Here is a 17,014-nt window from a genome sequence, read left to right as displayed (position 1 = left end):
CAAAACAGGGGCAGAGAGCACAACATAACCAAGCCCACCATTCAAACAAACAAGCACACCTCATGACATGACACACAAGAGACACACAAAAACATCTTTACTGAACCTGCATGGTCTTCCTACCTGCCTCCTGAGGTCCAGTGAACCAGCTAATCTGCTAAACGCTCACTCACGTAGCTCCACAACAACCTGCAAATCTGTCTGTGAGCGAAAGCTATTTTTAGCAGCTGAGACAGAGAGAGAGAGAGAGAGAGAGAGAGAGAGAGAGGCCAGCAGCCAGAGAGGTGAGGAGGAGATGGGGCTGCTGGACTGAGGTGCGGCATTCGCTTTTTACTGCCTGAAGATGTCTACCTTTTGTCTGCCCTCTCACCAGCCTGCCTTGTGATCTTCATGCTGTGTCTGTGTGTGTGTGTGTGTGTGTGTGTGTGCGTGTGTGCGTGTGTGAGGGGTTGGGTGCTGAAGATATTCAGTTCACATAATAATATGCTTTGTTGTTGATGATGGTCTTCCAAAAAATATCGGCCCATTTCTAAGAATACGAATTTCACAGTTGTTAAAAGCTGATTGTGTAAGAGGTGTGTGTGTGTGTGTGTGTGTGTGTCTGGATCATGGACAGCCTGAGAGTGTGGGTAGAAGGAGTAGTGCAGTGTGGTGCTCCAGGAAGAGCCAGTGAGTCGGGGTGGGGTCATTCTGTGAGCTCTGACCTGCTGCCGACTGGCTGCCGTTGTGGCGGAGGCTCCCAGAGCTGTTGTCCGGGGAGGCACTGCCCGACGTAGAAGGTGTTGGCTGGGCCTCGGTGCCTGAGGGCGAGTCCTTGCTCGCGGTGCTCGGCTTGGAGGGCTTAGCCGTCCTGTTCTGACCCGCTGTGGTGCTTGCCATGGCAGCCGTTGCTTTGGACCTGGCGCCCGTGCTTGTGGTGGCGAGCTTCTTGTCCTGAGCGTCCTTCGAGGCCCCTGCTTTTCCCGTGGGTGACCCCTTGGGCCCGTTGGCGGTGGAGCTGCCATCCGCCCTCCGTGCTGCTGCTGTGCCGTTGACGACTGGTTTGCTGGCAGTAGCGGCTGAGGAGGTCGCCTTGGCTTTGGCGGTGGCGCTCCTGTCGGCGGGGGCCCGGGCCTTGTCGCTCTTGGCCCGCAGAGAGTCTCCGTTGCTGGCCCTGCCAGCCGCAGAGCCCCTCCCTGCCGGGGAGGTGTGGGCAGGGGTGCCCAGGCCATCCGACTTCATGCTGCTGCTGCTCCGGGCAGCCGGTGACGAGGGGGAGGAGGAGGAGGGGCGCTGAGGGGGTCTGGAGGCCCGGAGGGGCCGATGTGGGGGGGGGCTCTCAGACGGCGACTCAGGACCTGAGGCGCATTTCACACGCCTTTGCTGTGGAAGAAAGAGAGAGAGAGAGAGAGAGAGAGAGAGAGAGAAAGAAAGAAAGAGAGAAGAGTAAGACTTTAAACGGCTGAAGAGATTCTACACATAGCCGATGCCATCTGCTCGCCGTGTAATCAAAACAGCCTGTTGCATGACTGTTGCAAGAAAAGAGCTCCAACACGCCTCTTTGTCATATCAAACCCTGACGATGAGGTACCATTTAGCAAGCACAAGACTTTTTTCCCTGCTTCTGTCCTACTTCACAATTTCAGAACGCTTAGTTGGCATGGAATGAAAAGTCTCAACAAGCCAGGCCAAAGAGTCTGGCAATTGTCACCCCTGTGAGCGGACTCATACGCCAGGCCAGCCCAACTCTGACGTGGGTGACCTTTATGAGCGAACCCACAGTGGAGCTCTTGTTGTCTGACCGGATAATGTGCTCAACCACCGGCCCATAATTACAGTCCTTCCATATCACTGCATCCCGTCTCTCGCTCTCAATGGGACCTCCCCGTGCAGAGTTAATCAATGGCCGAGTTAGGAGAGGGCTTTGAATTTATCACTGTGAACGGAGAGAAGAGAGAGAGAGAGAGAGAGAGAGAGAGAGAGAGAGAGAGAGAGAGAGAGAGAGAGAGAGAGAGAGAGAGAGAAAGAGCGCAATGGAGACAGGGCTTTCTCTCAATGGGAGGAATTACAGCCCGTCAGCCAGGCTTGGTCCGGTTCAGCCATGCAGAGCGAGAGCCTTGGAGAGAGCCAGGGGAGGGGAGGAGGAGGAGAGCATCACCCTTTACATCAAACGACTTCCTGTCAGCGGCCATCAGGTTGGCGTCTTCTCCTCTCGTTCATTCTCCTTTTCTCTCTCTCCCTCTCTCTTCCTCGCTTATTCTTTTTTCTATTTGGTAATGAGAACGATGAGGTGATTTCCATTGCCAATAAGCACCTAATGGCAGCTTCAATTACTTCAACTCCTGCTTATTACACACACACACACTCACACACTCCTACTGGAGTGTTTCCCCTGGAGTTCCACACTTTAAAAAACCAAGCCTTTCACAGCTAGCTTAACACTCGTGGTCCACTCAGACCCATGCGAGGCACAGATTGTTCTCTCTCCTGCTCTCGGAGTGGAGTGCTCATTTAGAGATCTGGCGTGAAGACGCTGCGCTTAAGTCCGGGCACGAGCATTCCTGCCGCTGAGCCGCCGGCGGACCGGCTGAGTGCAGTGAGGTGTGCGACAGGACGACGGACGGAGACTGCCGAACAGCTGGCCAATACAATATGGCCCCATGCCTTGTTACTCACACTCACCCAGTGTATTCGCTCGCTTCATTCATTCAAGGATGCAGCAGCTGCAATGGAGGAGCTGCGCCGATGTTTATTAAGCAGTATGATGTGGATTCATTAAATGAGATGCCTCACAATGAAAAGGAAATGAAGACGTACCTGAGAGCTGGTGAGAACAGGCTTTTTGCTGAGTCTCTTGCTGTCTCCCTTATCTAGCGCAGCTGTGGCACAGTAAAGGAAAGAAGAAAGAAAAGGAGGGGAGAAAGACAGAGAGAGAGAGAGAGAGAGAGAGAGAGAGAGAGAGAGAGATTGGGAGGGAAGAGAAGCAGTCGGTTAAATCATGACAAATTAGCTTAATTACACTGGTTTGAAATAAACCACACTGGCACTGCCATATCAAAGACGGTAATAGAACAGCACTGTGGCTCAGTACAGAATAGTGTTTACAAAATTCTGTCTTACACAATACCATTCCATCCTCTATAAATCCCCCATTACACCATCCAGGTGTCTCTGAGTGCCACCAGTTCCCATCACCATCCCATCACTTGGCTATTATTTCCTAGAAGCAGCCCATCAGAGGTCCATCAGCACCACATCAGAGTGACGCCAAACCTGGATCAACCTGCTGCCAATCTTCCAGCATCCTTTCATCCAATCAACTCACTATTATTTCTGCTGTGGTCCTTCTGTTCTCTTTAGGTATCTGTCAGTCTCAAATATCAAATGTCTTGCCAAAGTCTGAGCTGGTCTGTGTTTACACTCAGTGGCCACTCAGTGACCACAGTATAAGCTGGTAGGTCAACTCAAGTCTGAAGCCATAACCCTCTTCTCTCACAGCTCTACAATAAACACTAATCATTCTGAGAAAACAGAGAAGGGTAAGGAGAGAGAGAGAGAGAGAGAGAGAGAGAGAGAGAGAGAGAGAGAGAGAGAGAGTGTGTGAGAGAGAGAGAGAGAGAGACTGAGTAGGAGAAAGGAATCAGCATAATGTGGCCATGTTTCCATTATCTCTTCCCCCTGCTACCTAAATCTGTCACTAAAAGCTGGCTGAAAGGGCTGCTATCAAAGAACATCTGACTCCCTGGAGACGCAAGCCGTATCAAGACCAGAGCTGTTGCTGTTCTCATGATTGTGTGTGTGTGTGTACTGTACGTCTGCATGCTGACGTGTGTGGATACTTATTTGCATATCTTTGTGTGCATTTGTCTCTGTGTGCAAGTGTGTGCAAGTGTGTGTGTGTGTGTGTGCAATGATATATGTTCTCTAACGTGCATATGTATGTGTTTGCACATGTGTGTTGGCTTGGATGAGAGAGAGTTCTTCAGAGCAGGAATGTCAGAGGGATGTAGAGCGTCAGACAGATGCATAATTCAGGCCGTTTGTGCACACATGCACTGACTGAGAGAGAGAGGGGCACAGAGAGAAGAGAGGAGAAGAGAGGAGAGGGGGAAACAGAGCAGGGCATTATTCATCTCTCATTATAAGCAGATCAGATCCACGCTGCCGGACCACGGCTAGCCCTTCTCTCCTTCTCTCCCTCTCTTCTCCTCTCCTCCCCCGCCTGCCTGAAGAATGCACAAACGTGCTGAGCCCAGTGCCATTGGCACGCTAACGTTCAACAAGCTCTCCCGTAACGAGGCTGTTGACACTCTTGCAGACAGGAAACTGAGAGAGAGAGAAAGAGAGAGAGAGAGAGAGAGAGAGAGATGGAGGAGGAGAGAAAGAGTGAAGCAAAAAGGGAGTGGAAGCAAGAGATGGGACAGAGTAGAAATGAAGAGAGACTAAAAACAAAGGCAGATGATATGCACATACAGGGATAAAGGGGTGAAAGCACACAGGCAGAGAGAGAGAGAAAAGGAAGAGACAGACCCATCTGGTCTAACAATAGCATGACCGACAGTGAGAAGGCTTTACAGCTGCCCCCGTCAGATCGTTAGCCAGTGTCTGCTTGGCGGGGCTCTGGCTCCCAACATCAACAACACACACAACACGCATGCACGCACGCATGCACATACACACGCACGCACACACACACTGCAGTCACTGAGCTGCAGTCAGGGTGTGTACCTGTGTGTGTGTGTGTGTGTGTGTAAACATGAGAGAAAGGACTGACCTGCTTGAATCCGCTCTCGGTGACGTGCCGGCAGGCTCTCCCATCCCTTGGTGTGGCGCACGGCGAAGTAGGACTGGAGCAGGAAGGTCCAGAGCTTTGCACGCAGAGCCCGCACCTCTCGCCTGAATGGCTGCCAGAGTCACACAGAGTCAGAGCCACGGAAAGAGAGAGAGGGAGAGAGCAGGAGATGGAGAGAAGGAAGGAGGGAGGGAGAGAGTGAGAGGGAAAGGGAGTAAGGAGGGGAGGGAGCAGGCGGTGCAAGAAGAGGGAGGGGAAAGACAGGAAAAAAAACACTGGAGCGAATCAGCAGCTGCTTAAAGAGACCCCGTCGCCATGGCAACCAATCGCCATGGCTCCCTCCTCCTTCTCCTTCTTTCTCTCGGTCTCTCACACAAACACGCAAACACTCCACCCCTTTTTACGCAGGAGCCCGAATCCCACTCAAGATCCAGTGAGCTAAACTGATGATGTCACCAGCCAGGACCCCAACTCCCACCTCCTCAAAACAATTAAATGAAAACAGACAAACAAATCAAAACAAAATAAAACCCAAGTCCAGCACAGCTAGGCTCTCTGGGACTGGGGGTGGAGAGATTAAAGAAGGCCACACCCTTGCCATGTGGCCCTCCTCCTCCTCTCCCTAATCCAGCCCGCCTCTCTCTCCATCTCTCGGGACATGCCCCAATGCTGCTGTCCAATCTCTGCTCCTTATACTCAATAAGCTCAGCCAGCCATGTCACCCTACCTAGTTGTTCACTTTTTGCCTAGGTTGTTCACAATGTTTGGTAGGTTACCAAATGTATCTATTCCTTAATGTGAGCATGTGTGAGTGTGGTACACTGATAGATAGAAGAGACAGATAGATGGGCAGAGATACAGAGGTAAAGGAGAGAGACAATGGGAAACATGTAGTGTGTGAGCTGTGTGGCTCCCCCTCAGTGTCACTCCTTTATAATCCAGTATGCCAAAGGACACAGACATTATAGGAGGGCTTAAGTCCTGGGATCAGAGGAGGTCCTTAGTCACCAAGGCAACACGTGTCTCTCTCTCTACACACACACACACACACACACACACACACTCACCTCCACTGACTGAAACTCACCTCTGAACCAAACCGCAAGTGGTCAACTACATGAACTTGGACAGACAGCATTGTGCTGTGTAGATGCAAGTAACAGATTAAATGTCCTTATCAAACACAGATCACTAAGTAATCTTCATTTATACTTGCTCAATAAGACAGCTATATAACCGAACAATATGATGTATGCTTACATATAGGAACATTTGAATAACATTTTCTGATAATCACAATTTGTTTGAGCTGAGGATTTTAGTGACTTGATAAGAGACTTTGAGCATTCATGAAATAGATTGTTGACTAGCAAAAACAGCCCCAGATATCCCTGAGCACTGCCCAGCCAAGATGCCACTGCCATCATCCACTCAACCAAGGCACAAAGGCCTTGGTCATTTGGAATCAGGGTCAGAACAGATCTGACACTCACCAATGGTCAGTGACACAATTTTGAAGTTGCTGTTTGAAGTTGATAACCCCAGAGCTTTCTCTCTCTCTCTCTCCATCCCTCTCTCTCTTTTGACCCAACGCCCATCTACTCCAAAGTGCTTTCATCTCTTTGACGTCTACAGCCTTACTGCAGTATTTTTGTTTCAGCAGTGCCTTCACAGACATGGTGCATTGCTGTTTTCAGGGCTGAAATGTACACCCTTTTCTTCAGGCTATTACAATCACCCAAGTCAGCATCTCCGCTGCGGAAGGTGTATATCTACTGTCCTGACTCTTTTTCAAGTGACAAAAAGCATCTCCAACACCTTTAGTTCCTTTAGGACATTTTCAATGACCGTTTTTGTACATGTGTGTGTTTACGTTAAACATAAACATATCATCATATTAATAATAACGATTAATAAATTACAATTCAGTTGAATTAGCCAGTGCATATTCAATTATGTTAATTCTCAAGTTCTCAGAAATAAATGTGTTATTACGAACATGACCATGATGTGAATATTAATGTGTGTGTAATATATGGAGGGCCTGAACACATTTTGCCATGTCATCTCTCGCCAGTGAGCCTTAAACTGGAGCGCGCGCACACACCTCCACTTCCTCCTGCTGCTGGGGGTCCTCGGGGCTAGAGGCAGAGGCGCAGGCGTCCAGCAGCATGGCTGTCTCCTCGGGGCCGTCACCGCACAGCTGCTGCACCGCCACAAACAGCTCGCAGCAGTTCTCCACGGCAACCGCCTCCCGCACCGCCGCACACAGCTTACGCAGCAGAGCTGGGTCCTGGGTGAACGTCTCTCTCTACAACACACACACACGTACACGCGCACGTACACACGCACACACAAAGACATTCACATGAGGATGATTATGTTTTTGGCTTTTTAATTTGATTTGCTATACAAGATTTTTTTTAGATATCCTGTGACGCCTAATCTGTAAAATTAAAGTACAGAGATATGTCATGGGATTCTTTACAATCCTGTGCTGTCACACTCAATGAGAATAACAACTGTGTGATGGTCCAAAAGAAGTCAACTGCTTCTGGTTCTGTGTAACAAACTAAACAAAATGTAGATTTAGTTGTGCTGTGGGGAAGTATTCTCAGTGATTTTGTAACATCTAAACTAGATGGGATCTCCACATTGAGCTACATACCCACAACAAAGATAAGTGGCTGACATGGACCATGAAGCAGACCAATTTGAACACTGTTTTTTTTTATATATACTCCAAGTGTAAAAATATGCACATCCGCAGTTCAAATGGATAGGGACATCAAAGCACGGCTTTGCTGCAGACAATTTTTGTCATCAAACTAGAGAAGATTCTCAACACCCTTGTGGCAATGCCACAATAAAAGCACAATGTACTCTGTCAATCTTTCCATACAGTAGAAATATTCACTAGCTTCCCTTTGAACTGCATGTTTTTGAAAGCGCTACTATGGTGGGATGGCATGACCTTCTGCTTGGCTGACACCAGAACACACGACTGCTACAGGACATTAAGAGCAGCTGCAGACGTACGTATGTGTTTCCATTTTTGAACACAGGGAAGAAAAGGCCTGCCCAAACCCCCCCCCCACGTCAGGCACGGACTACTCTACTGGACTCTAACCCACTGAGGGTTAACCTATGACTGTGTGAAGATGGAGCATTTGCTGGCCAAATGGGATGGCTAAAAGCCACTGACTGGAGCATGAGTGCATCTCTCTTTCTCTCTCCATTTCTCTCTCTCTAGGTTGACGGGCTGAGGGCTGAATGTGATGAAACACCCCGAGACCTCTCGCTGCCTCTCAGGGACACGCATCCCCACGTGCACGTCAGAGCCTATTTGCTGGGCAGACGTGAGGCGTGTCAGCAGAGCCCGTGCCAGAGGACAGTGCATATTCTCAGTCCCAGTGACAGTACTGCTCAGCTCAATCCCACCAGCTAAATCCTCACAGATGTCTTCAACATATGCATGCAATGCAACCTGTTTATTGTGTGAAGAAATTCTGTGCCAACATGTAGATCTGCATGTGTGTGCGTGCTGACATGTTTGTGTGTGCATGCTTTGGTGTTTCAAGTGTCATGATGAGCAATGCTATTGAAGTAGATGTAGAAAGCCACAAATGACCTTTGTATGTCTTCACTATACCATAATATTAACCGAAGGTGTAATGTTCTTGTGTAAGCAATATTACATGAGAAGTTGTGATGGGTATTATGCTGAATATTAGCACTGCCAAGTAACATGCTTCTTATTTGTTGGGTTGGGTATCCTAAAATTGCATTGATTCCGATTCGGATTCCAATTCTGTTTATCAGTTCTGGTTCCTATCAATTCCTCATTCCAAAATGTGAAGTTTTTTTTTTTTTACATTTTTTAATCCTTTTCTTTAATTTTGGTTCTGCTTATCAATTCCTGAATGCAATGACCAGTCCCACTTTCGGTTCTTTCTTATAGATTTTTCTCAATTCTAATATTTCGGATTCCCAACCCTACTTATCAGATCAATCTCTTTCCCGGAGTTGACTATTTCAATTTCAATACATTTCACAGAGTCATCAATAGACATCACCAAATGACCAGCGTTGAAACGGTGATTGTGTTACACAGCACTGGGGAGCACATAAGATACTGTGTGACTATGTGCGTTTGCATGCAGTGGTTTCAGCCTTGGAGAGTGGTCTGCTAACTAGCATCTGGCAAAGCAAGCCTAAGGCTTCAGCGCTCCACTCTGCTCTGCTTGGACTCTCTGACTGACAGTGATTGCTTTGGGCAGGGAGTGTGACTTGTTAGCTGGTAGCGGTCATGTAGAAGAGAACAGCTCATTTGGGCGTTTTATCACTGCAGAAGCTGTATAAGAATATACATAAACCAAGGTACCATCCTAAAATGTTAAATTCTGATTCCGATTCTGATGTTACTGTTACTGGACATGTAGTCATGGGTGTGTTTCTGTTTGTTTGTTTGTGTGTGTGTGTGTGTGTGTGATGTGTGCACACGTGTTTATGGTCTGTGAAGTGCAATTCTTTAGTGCGACTGGAAGTACTACCTGGGCTAGAGAGTGTGTATAGAAATGTATTTGTGTAGAGGTGGAGTCACCATCATTCACTATATTTTCAGCTGATCGTTGCATTCTGTCTGCCAGTAGGAATGGATGCCTGCTGCCTCACATATGCTCACCTACGTGTATGAGAGCATGCATGTGTGTGTGTGTGTGTGCGCTCTCATCTATTATACATTTCAGTTTCCCTGAATAACAACACGGTAGGATACTAGCCCTAATAGGGTCATACGTTTTCATTTACATTGATCTGTTTAAGTGTATACTGTATTCATGTGTATATGTGCTTGTACTGAGTGTGTATGTATGTATGTATGTATGCGTGCCTCTTACCCTGCGGAAGTTGTGGAAGGCCTGTGTGTGTGTGACCTGGGGCAGGTAAGTGACGGTCAGACGCAGGCTTTGCTCTTGAAGCTCATTGGCCAAACTCAGCACCTGCCTCGCCCACTTCACCTCTGGCAAACAGCCAATCAACTGATCGCTCCCGCAGAGCACCGTCATTGCAGTCTGCACAGTCTACACACACACACACACACACAGTTACATTGTTTGTAAGATGACCTTGGAAGAATAATGAAACTGCACATTACTTTTAATTTTCCATCACATATGCATGCATACACTGAATAGCTCTTTCTTTCTTTGTTCTCTACCCTCTACTCATCATCCATCACTCAGTTACACCTCCATCTCTCCCCTTTTAGTCATTTCTCTGTTCTGAACGCCAATCACATATTTATTATTCCACACAATCAACACTGCAGTTACCTAAGTAATTCCGCCTGAACAACCACTACTGTAGAAAGACATTCATGCCTGGATTATGCCTGTGATTGAGTTATTTTCACGAGAGCCACTCCAGCATGAATAAATACCCTGTTTGCATTATGTCCATGGCTGTGCCATTTTCAGGAGGGCAGTGATATTAGCCAGTGGCGGCCAGTGGAGGATGATGTCAGCCATTCCATCCTGTGTGGAGGATAAAGGCTGCTCTTACACATGTCCATTTATAATCCCCTCTGTTGCACTGCTGTTTTACATCAGAGCTGGCAATCAAACCAGCAGCAAAAATCCACGTCTGTACAAGAGCTTTGGGCTTGTCGTCTCAGTGCCTCATTCTCTCTCTATCGCACAGTAAGAATAGCAATACATACACACATAAACAAACAATTTTTCACTCAGACTTCATCCAATTATTTGCCCAAAATATTAAGGGAACAGAAGTTAATATGGCATGTCAGGCTGTCTTATTTTCATGTGCACAACTCCAATGCGTGTGCCCCTGTTTGTACTATATAGCTATGATTTTGTTACTTTAATAAGAGAACAAATACTAAGGAGTGCTCTCTCTCTCTCTCTCTCTCACACACACACACACACACTCCTGCAGGATATGGCCAGTGGGTCATTCAGAGGTCAGCATCTGGCCTGTAGTTCAGCCCATTTCCTCTCCAGCTGGAGCAGAGCACCCACTCAATTACAGCAGCTTATTAGGCTCTGTGTGTGTGTATGTATACATGTGTGTGTATGTGTGTGTTTGTGAGCGTGTTCAAGCAAGAAAGAGAGAAAGAGAGTCTGCCTGTGCGTGAAGGTGTACGTGTGTGTGTGTGTGTGTGTGTGTGTGGCAGGGCTGCAGCTCCCCTCACACGTGTGTTGACGCCTGGGAGAAGGTGTTGACGTGGGCAGACTGCATGTCATCATCTGAGACTTCCTCTGAGTGTGGGTGGGGAACTGGGATTGGCCATGGAAAACTGGGGTGTGTGGTGGCAGGGGAGAAAGGACTGGGGATAATGCTATGTGCATGCCAATGTGCATACAGTGTGTGTGAAGACTGGTGTGTAATTCACATGTTTGTAAATGTATGCGAGTCAGAGAGTGTGTCTGTGTGTGTGCGCGTTACATACCATAGATCGTATCACAGCATTAAGGCAGTCTCTTTGGAGTTCTGGCGGCAGCAGGGCAAAGCTCCTTTCACACCAGCACTTGACAAAATGTTCTGCCTGCCACCTACAGTGTGGGCATGTGCACACACACACACACACACACACGCGCACACACACACGCACACACACACGCACACACACACAGAAAGGGAAATAGTTGTGTGAGCTGGTATGAGTTGTGGGGCGGTCGTCTTGGAGCAGAGGTGGCCGTTATCTGTCTCCAGCAGAGTGGGCTCGGACAGCGCACTACATTAAAGGCTCATCACCACGAGGCCAGGCAGGCCTGGCTCTGCTCTCTGCTCTGCTCTGGACCGCTGCCCTGTTGCTCCCTGTGAATGAGACTCCATCGTCCTCACTGCATACAGTTGTGCCAGTGCATGCGCACACGCGCACACACACACACACACACACACACACACACACACACACACACACACACACACACACACACACACACACACACACACACAGGCATATGCCCACACACAAAAACACTCATTAACACTCACACAAACTGAAACAAGCCAGTGACAAATTATTTTGTTTAGCCAAATGCCTTGGCATGCAGTAGTTCTCCCCACATATACTTTCATTTCAATTTGCTTGTGTCTAGCCAGAATGGGAACAACCTCCTACTGAAATAGAGAAGATGGATAATAAATAATTCATGCATGGTTGGAAAATACAGTACTTGGAAAATACACTACTCTTTTCAGGGCTGTATGGTGCTACTTATATGTAACACATGCTACAAAAAAAAAAATCAGCCTGTGCTATGGATGATTTACTAGCTTAGCAACAATCTTTTAGAATGTCGCTTACAGATGAGGTGTTTGTACAGTAACTACATAACGATGCTAGAGACATTGTGCATTGTGCTACAAAATGATACAATTCCTGTAGAACCAGAGCGATGAGCAAAAAAAGTTAACATACAGCCCTGTTTTTTAACATATATGGCTTCCAAATGTCTAATCAAACCACAAACCATAAACTATAAATTAATGAGAAGCTGCGTGTCTTTCAGAATCCTAAACACTGAGTGTAAATATCCCTTAAATCCTCCTCTGAGTCCTTCACATGGATGGGTCAGTAGCAACACTCTGACTTTGGCCCTGTTCTTGTGACAGAGAGCCAGAGGGGAGGAGAGCTCCACTAATCTCCAGATAAGAGTGGTCCAGATAAACAGTACTGTAGGATGAAGAAGTGGAGGAGGAGAGCTATGGGGTGACGTCCAAATGTTAACTGCAGGAGACAGCAGCTAGGAGATGAAGAGAGAAACGTATATAGAGCTGCAGTCTTGGAGAAAAAAAACTCCAACCCTCATACTTCTCGCTGAGCCTGATTCATTGTCATCACCATACACACCACCGCCCACAACACTGGCAGCACACAAACGCTGGCAGGGAGACACAGTCACACACACACATTCTCCCTCACGCACACATATACACACACACATATCTATATCTATATCTCTATATCTCTATATCTCATATATATATATATATATATATATACACACATACATACATACATACATACAATAAGAGGTACAGGCAAGGGAAGAAAAAAAACCTAAGGCTAAGGGAGAAAAAACTCGACCTACATTTTTACACGTTCACTGTCTGCTTGTTTACATCGCCACGTGACGAGAGAGAATCGTGACCAACAGAGCTGAAAACTCCAGTCGTAGCGAGCGAGACTTGGACAGACACAAAAAACTACTGCAGAATGAAGGGCGGAGGTTTGGGGAGGGGGGGGGGGGGGTTTGCACTCATAACATGGAATTCCAAATGCGCTACTGATAGAACGCAGTTTAAGATTTCAGAGTCATGCGAGTTTGCTCCGTTCCATTTTTCAGTCTACCACACTAGTCAGTGGAGGCTGCTGCCTGAAACAGACACTGTAGCCAAAGGAGGACAGGACAGGATCTCTTGTAAAGTGAAAAACAGCAGTCAGGTATTGAGTTGATGGAACACAAACATGACTCTGCTCCCATGCTGCCAGACCGACAACAATGTACCCAATGACAAGTAACACTGGAGCAGGATCCACACAGAGCACTCAGTCCTCTCAGTCCCAGACCTCTCAGCTGCTTTGTCTGATCTCAGTCTGCTTTATGACAGACCCAGACTCCGTCCTGCACTCCAATCAACCCGAGTCTCACAGTCCAGTCATCCATTTTAAGAGAAGAAAATACACACACACCCAAAACACAACAATCCTTTCTTCCTTCAGCTTTTTTTTTTTTTTTGAAGTCTCTGTAGTGATATTTTTGCTCTGGAGCGAAAATAAGGCAGCTCTCCTCCTCCTTGTTTACCACAAAAAAAGGGAGTGTTCTTCAGCCCAAAACGAGGTCAGACGCTGCATTTGGGCTGCGTAAGGGGTACGGTGACGTGGGAGGTGTTCATTTAATGATAGCTGGAATGCTGTGAGGGCAGCTGCTTCTGTTGATGCTGTTATTGGTGTTGTTCTGGAGGAGAATGGCCGCGCTGGGCACCACCTCTCTCGCACTCTCTCTCTCTCTCACCTTGGCAGCCCCATTAGGGCAGCGATTCCGCCGGCCACAGCTGCCAATATGTCAGCAGGGGTAATTTACTCAGCAAGAAAAGGCCCTGTGACAATGAAAGACTGATGTTGCCCATTCAGTGGTTTGTCTATAGTAGTTAATTGGATCATGACTGAGATAGTGTCGTGACCAAATTGTGTTTGTACACAGGAAAACCCTCTCCCTCCTGCATTACGGATATGGATTAGATTTTACAGTGACAGCATAAATGTGTCACACTATGTATATTATATTACACAAACATGTGCACAGACAGACACACACACACACACACACTTTCACATAGTGCACTTACTTCAGACATGAGTTGTAAAGGTTGTGCAGGCCAATGGACTGGCAGATGGACAGACACTCCAAGACGGTCTTCTGCACTCCATCCATTGGCTACAAGAGGAAAGACAGGAAATGTGTCAGGATGTTCCACCAAGCGCCAAACCGTAACTACAACACACAGAAATCCAGCGCCTCCACACTATATCTAAACTGGAGGGCTGGAAAAGGGAGCATGGACACACGTCTATGGTCATGTACCCCATGAAATTATGCTATAATGTAGAAAGTTGACCTCTGACGTGCAAAGTTAGAAAAACTCTAAAGGACACACGCATACAAACACTCCACATGACTTTGTGGAGACTGTATGTTCCACAGTCATGCTCATTCTGTATCCAGGGAAAAGTCCATTCCCTTACCATGCTGCCATGACAAAGCCCACAAGCAGCAGAGGAGCCAGGCACAGAGACAAGCTTTCTCCTCCTCACACTAGAGCCGGACTTCTGCAGTGCTGATATTCTGAACCGAGACTGATGGAATAAAGCACCCCATCTCTCTCTCTCTCTCTCTCTCTCTCACACACACACACACACACACACACACACACACGGTAGCCATGAGACCAGTTCCGGATGAAGGGCGGGCGGATACTGAGGGGCTGTGGTTGTGGGCACTGCATAGTGACGGAGAGCCTGGCAGCCTTGGGCAGAGGTGGCAACCCTCACCCACCCAGTCAGAAATCACCTGCCACTGATATATTGCGGCAGTGATTTTCTGGCACATACTAAACCCCCAGTGTCAAACCAGGAGGGGGGGGGGGGGGGGTGCAGGAAGAGCTCCGACACACTAGAGCACTGCAATGCGAGAAAAATCCTTCTCACTTTGAGAGAGCGAGAGAGAGAAATCCTTCTCGCTTTGAGAGAGAGGGAGGGAGAGAAAGAGCACACATATTGGGGTGGGGTAATAGATGACAGTGAAATGTTCACACAGGGAAAAAGTGGGATGTGTTATTTTCTCCCTGCTGACGCACATAACCAAACAATCCTCCTGATTTTTGAACACAAACAGCAAGTTCAACAGTGACCTGGTTGGGCATCTTTTGCTGATATCACTTGGAGTAGAAAGGCAATTAATGGAAGGCAAAAAAGGGATTGTTTACTAATGCCTTTGCTGTTGAAAAACATCCTATAATGATAAAGTTGCTGGCTGAGTCAATAGCCATAAGCACCAGCTTCCCAATGTGACCCTTATGACTAACAAGGATGCATTTCTATGGATACTTGGGTGATGACTGGGCCGCCCTTGAGACAAACTGATATCGACTGCATTTTTATTACTTCCATGGTCATATATTTATGGCAACGCAAAGCTTTAGATGAAATGATAGTATCTCATTACTGTGGAGGTGTGAAAAAGGGCTTTGTCAAAGCCAGCATACCGCAAATATAATACAAAAAAAACACATAAATGTAAAAACAGATGTGTGCATTATCTTTACAGCAGCATTTGAATATACATATTTACATGAATGGTCAGATCCTGATAAATCATACAATTACAACTCCATACAACTCTGATCCCAGTATCGAGTTATAGTGCACTTTTAGTATCAGAAGAAAACTATGAAAATGGAATCTTTGATATGTTTCTTTCCCTGACCTGTGATGGAGGAGCAAAAAAAGTAAATGTGTGCTTGTGTGTGTGTGTGCGCACATGTGCTTCTCATTTCTGAGAGACAGAAAGAGAGCAAGAGTAAGCATGAGAGAAAGTGAGACAGAGACAGAGACAATGAGAGAGAGAGAGAGAGAGAGAGAGAGAGAGAGAGAGAGAGAGAGAGAGAGAGAGAGAGAGAGAGAGAGAGAGAGAGAGAGAGAGAGAGGGTAGAGTCGCTCACCTTGGGGAAGAAGCGGCAGTAGTCACGAGTCAGCACCATTTCAGCCACATCCTTCAGCCCCTCCAGCCCCAGCATGTCTGCCGCCATCACCACCTGACTGAGAAGCGCGCGCACACGCACACGCGCACGCACACACACACACACACACACGCACACACACGCACACACACGCACACACACGCACACACACACACACACACACACACACACACACACACACACACCCCCCAACAGAGTCAGGGTCAGAGGTCAAGGACAGCCCCATCATCATCAAAGATCTAGGCTCCTCCAAACACTATGCTTTGATTACCTGACACATACACCATACACATTATACAGGAGCACCGGTCAATAAGCCCTGATGATCAGTGGTATGTGGCCTTAAGTTTATTTATGTATGTTGCCGGTAGCAACCGTGTACATCTTGCGGTACTATATGCTGCTACAAGTTACCTGATGTTGGTCCCTGGCGGCAAGTCCAGAATGGCTCCATACATAAAATGAAGTAACACGTCCATTTCATCTGGACCTAGGCTGAAAGATGCGGACAGACGCACACAATCAACATACACATGTATACACACAAACCCAGACCTCTACATTGCAAAGGACTCATGTTTCATGCCAACCACCCCAACAGGTACCAGATATTTTTGTATACAAACACAGGAAGTAACATCCTGCTAAGCAAAAATCACAGCTGCATGAATCAGCCCATCCCCTCCTGCCTGGCACACACACTGGAGTGCCGGGAAACTCAGACCGTGGTGAGGGAACAGCTGCTCTTCTCTTCCCTTCTCACACACGGCGTTGGGGGCACAGCCATTCAATTATTCAGTGGATAAAGCCCATTTAGCAGGGAGGTAAGCGAGTGAATGGGCTTCAGGGCTGGAAAGGCCTGTGGCTGCACTGGCTCTATGAAACCCTATATGTGTCATGCCCTGTGTGTGTGTGTGTGTGTGTGTGTGTGTGTGTGTGTGTGTGTGAGATTTAAGG

At 47.4% G+C, this 17,014-nt stretch overlaps 1 protein-coding gene across 1 annotated transcript in view; it reads right to left on the bottom strand.

The window, feature by feature from the left end:
• btbd8 (BTB domain containing 8) overlaps positions 1 to 17,014 on the bottom strand; it is a 36,614-nt gene that overhangs the window by 8,347 nt on the left and 11,253 nt on the right. The window contains exons 8-16 of the mRNA XM_042058128.1: positions 16,472 to 16,552; positions 16,019 to 16,115; positions 14,147 to 14,235; positions 11,241 to 11,343; positions 9,670 to 9,852; positions 6,879 to 7,082; positions 4,754 to 4,883; positions 2,797 to 2,858; positions 705 to 1,362 (exon numbers count right to left, since the gene is read on the bottom strand). Of these exons, the coding sequence (XP_041914062.1) occupies positions 705 to 1,362; positions 2,797 to 2,858; positions 4,754 to 4,883; positions 6,879 to 7,082; positions 9,670 to 9,852; positions 11,241 to 11,343; positions 14,147 to 14,235; positions 16,019 to 16,115; positions 16,472 to 16,552 (1,607 nt within the window). The remainder of the gene's footprint in view (positions 1 to 704; positions 1,363 to 2,796; positions 2,859 to 4,753; positions 4,884 to 6,878; positions 7,083 to 9,669; positions 9,853 to 11,240; positions 11,344 to 14,146; positions 14,236 to 16,018; positions 16,116 to 16,471; positions 16,553 to 17,014) is intronic.

This window comes from Alosa sapidissima, chromosome 12 (assembly GCF_018492685.1).
Source record: "Alosa sapidissima isolate fAloSap1 chromosome 12, fAloSap1.pri, whole genome shotgun sequence".
NCBI lineage: Eukaryota > Metazoa > Chordata > Actinopteri > Clupeiformes > Clupeidae > Alosa > Alosa sapidissima.
This window is presented reverse-complemented; position numbering and strand designations above follow the sequence as displayed.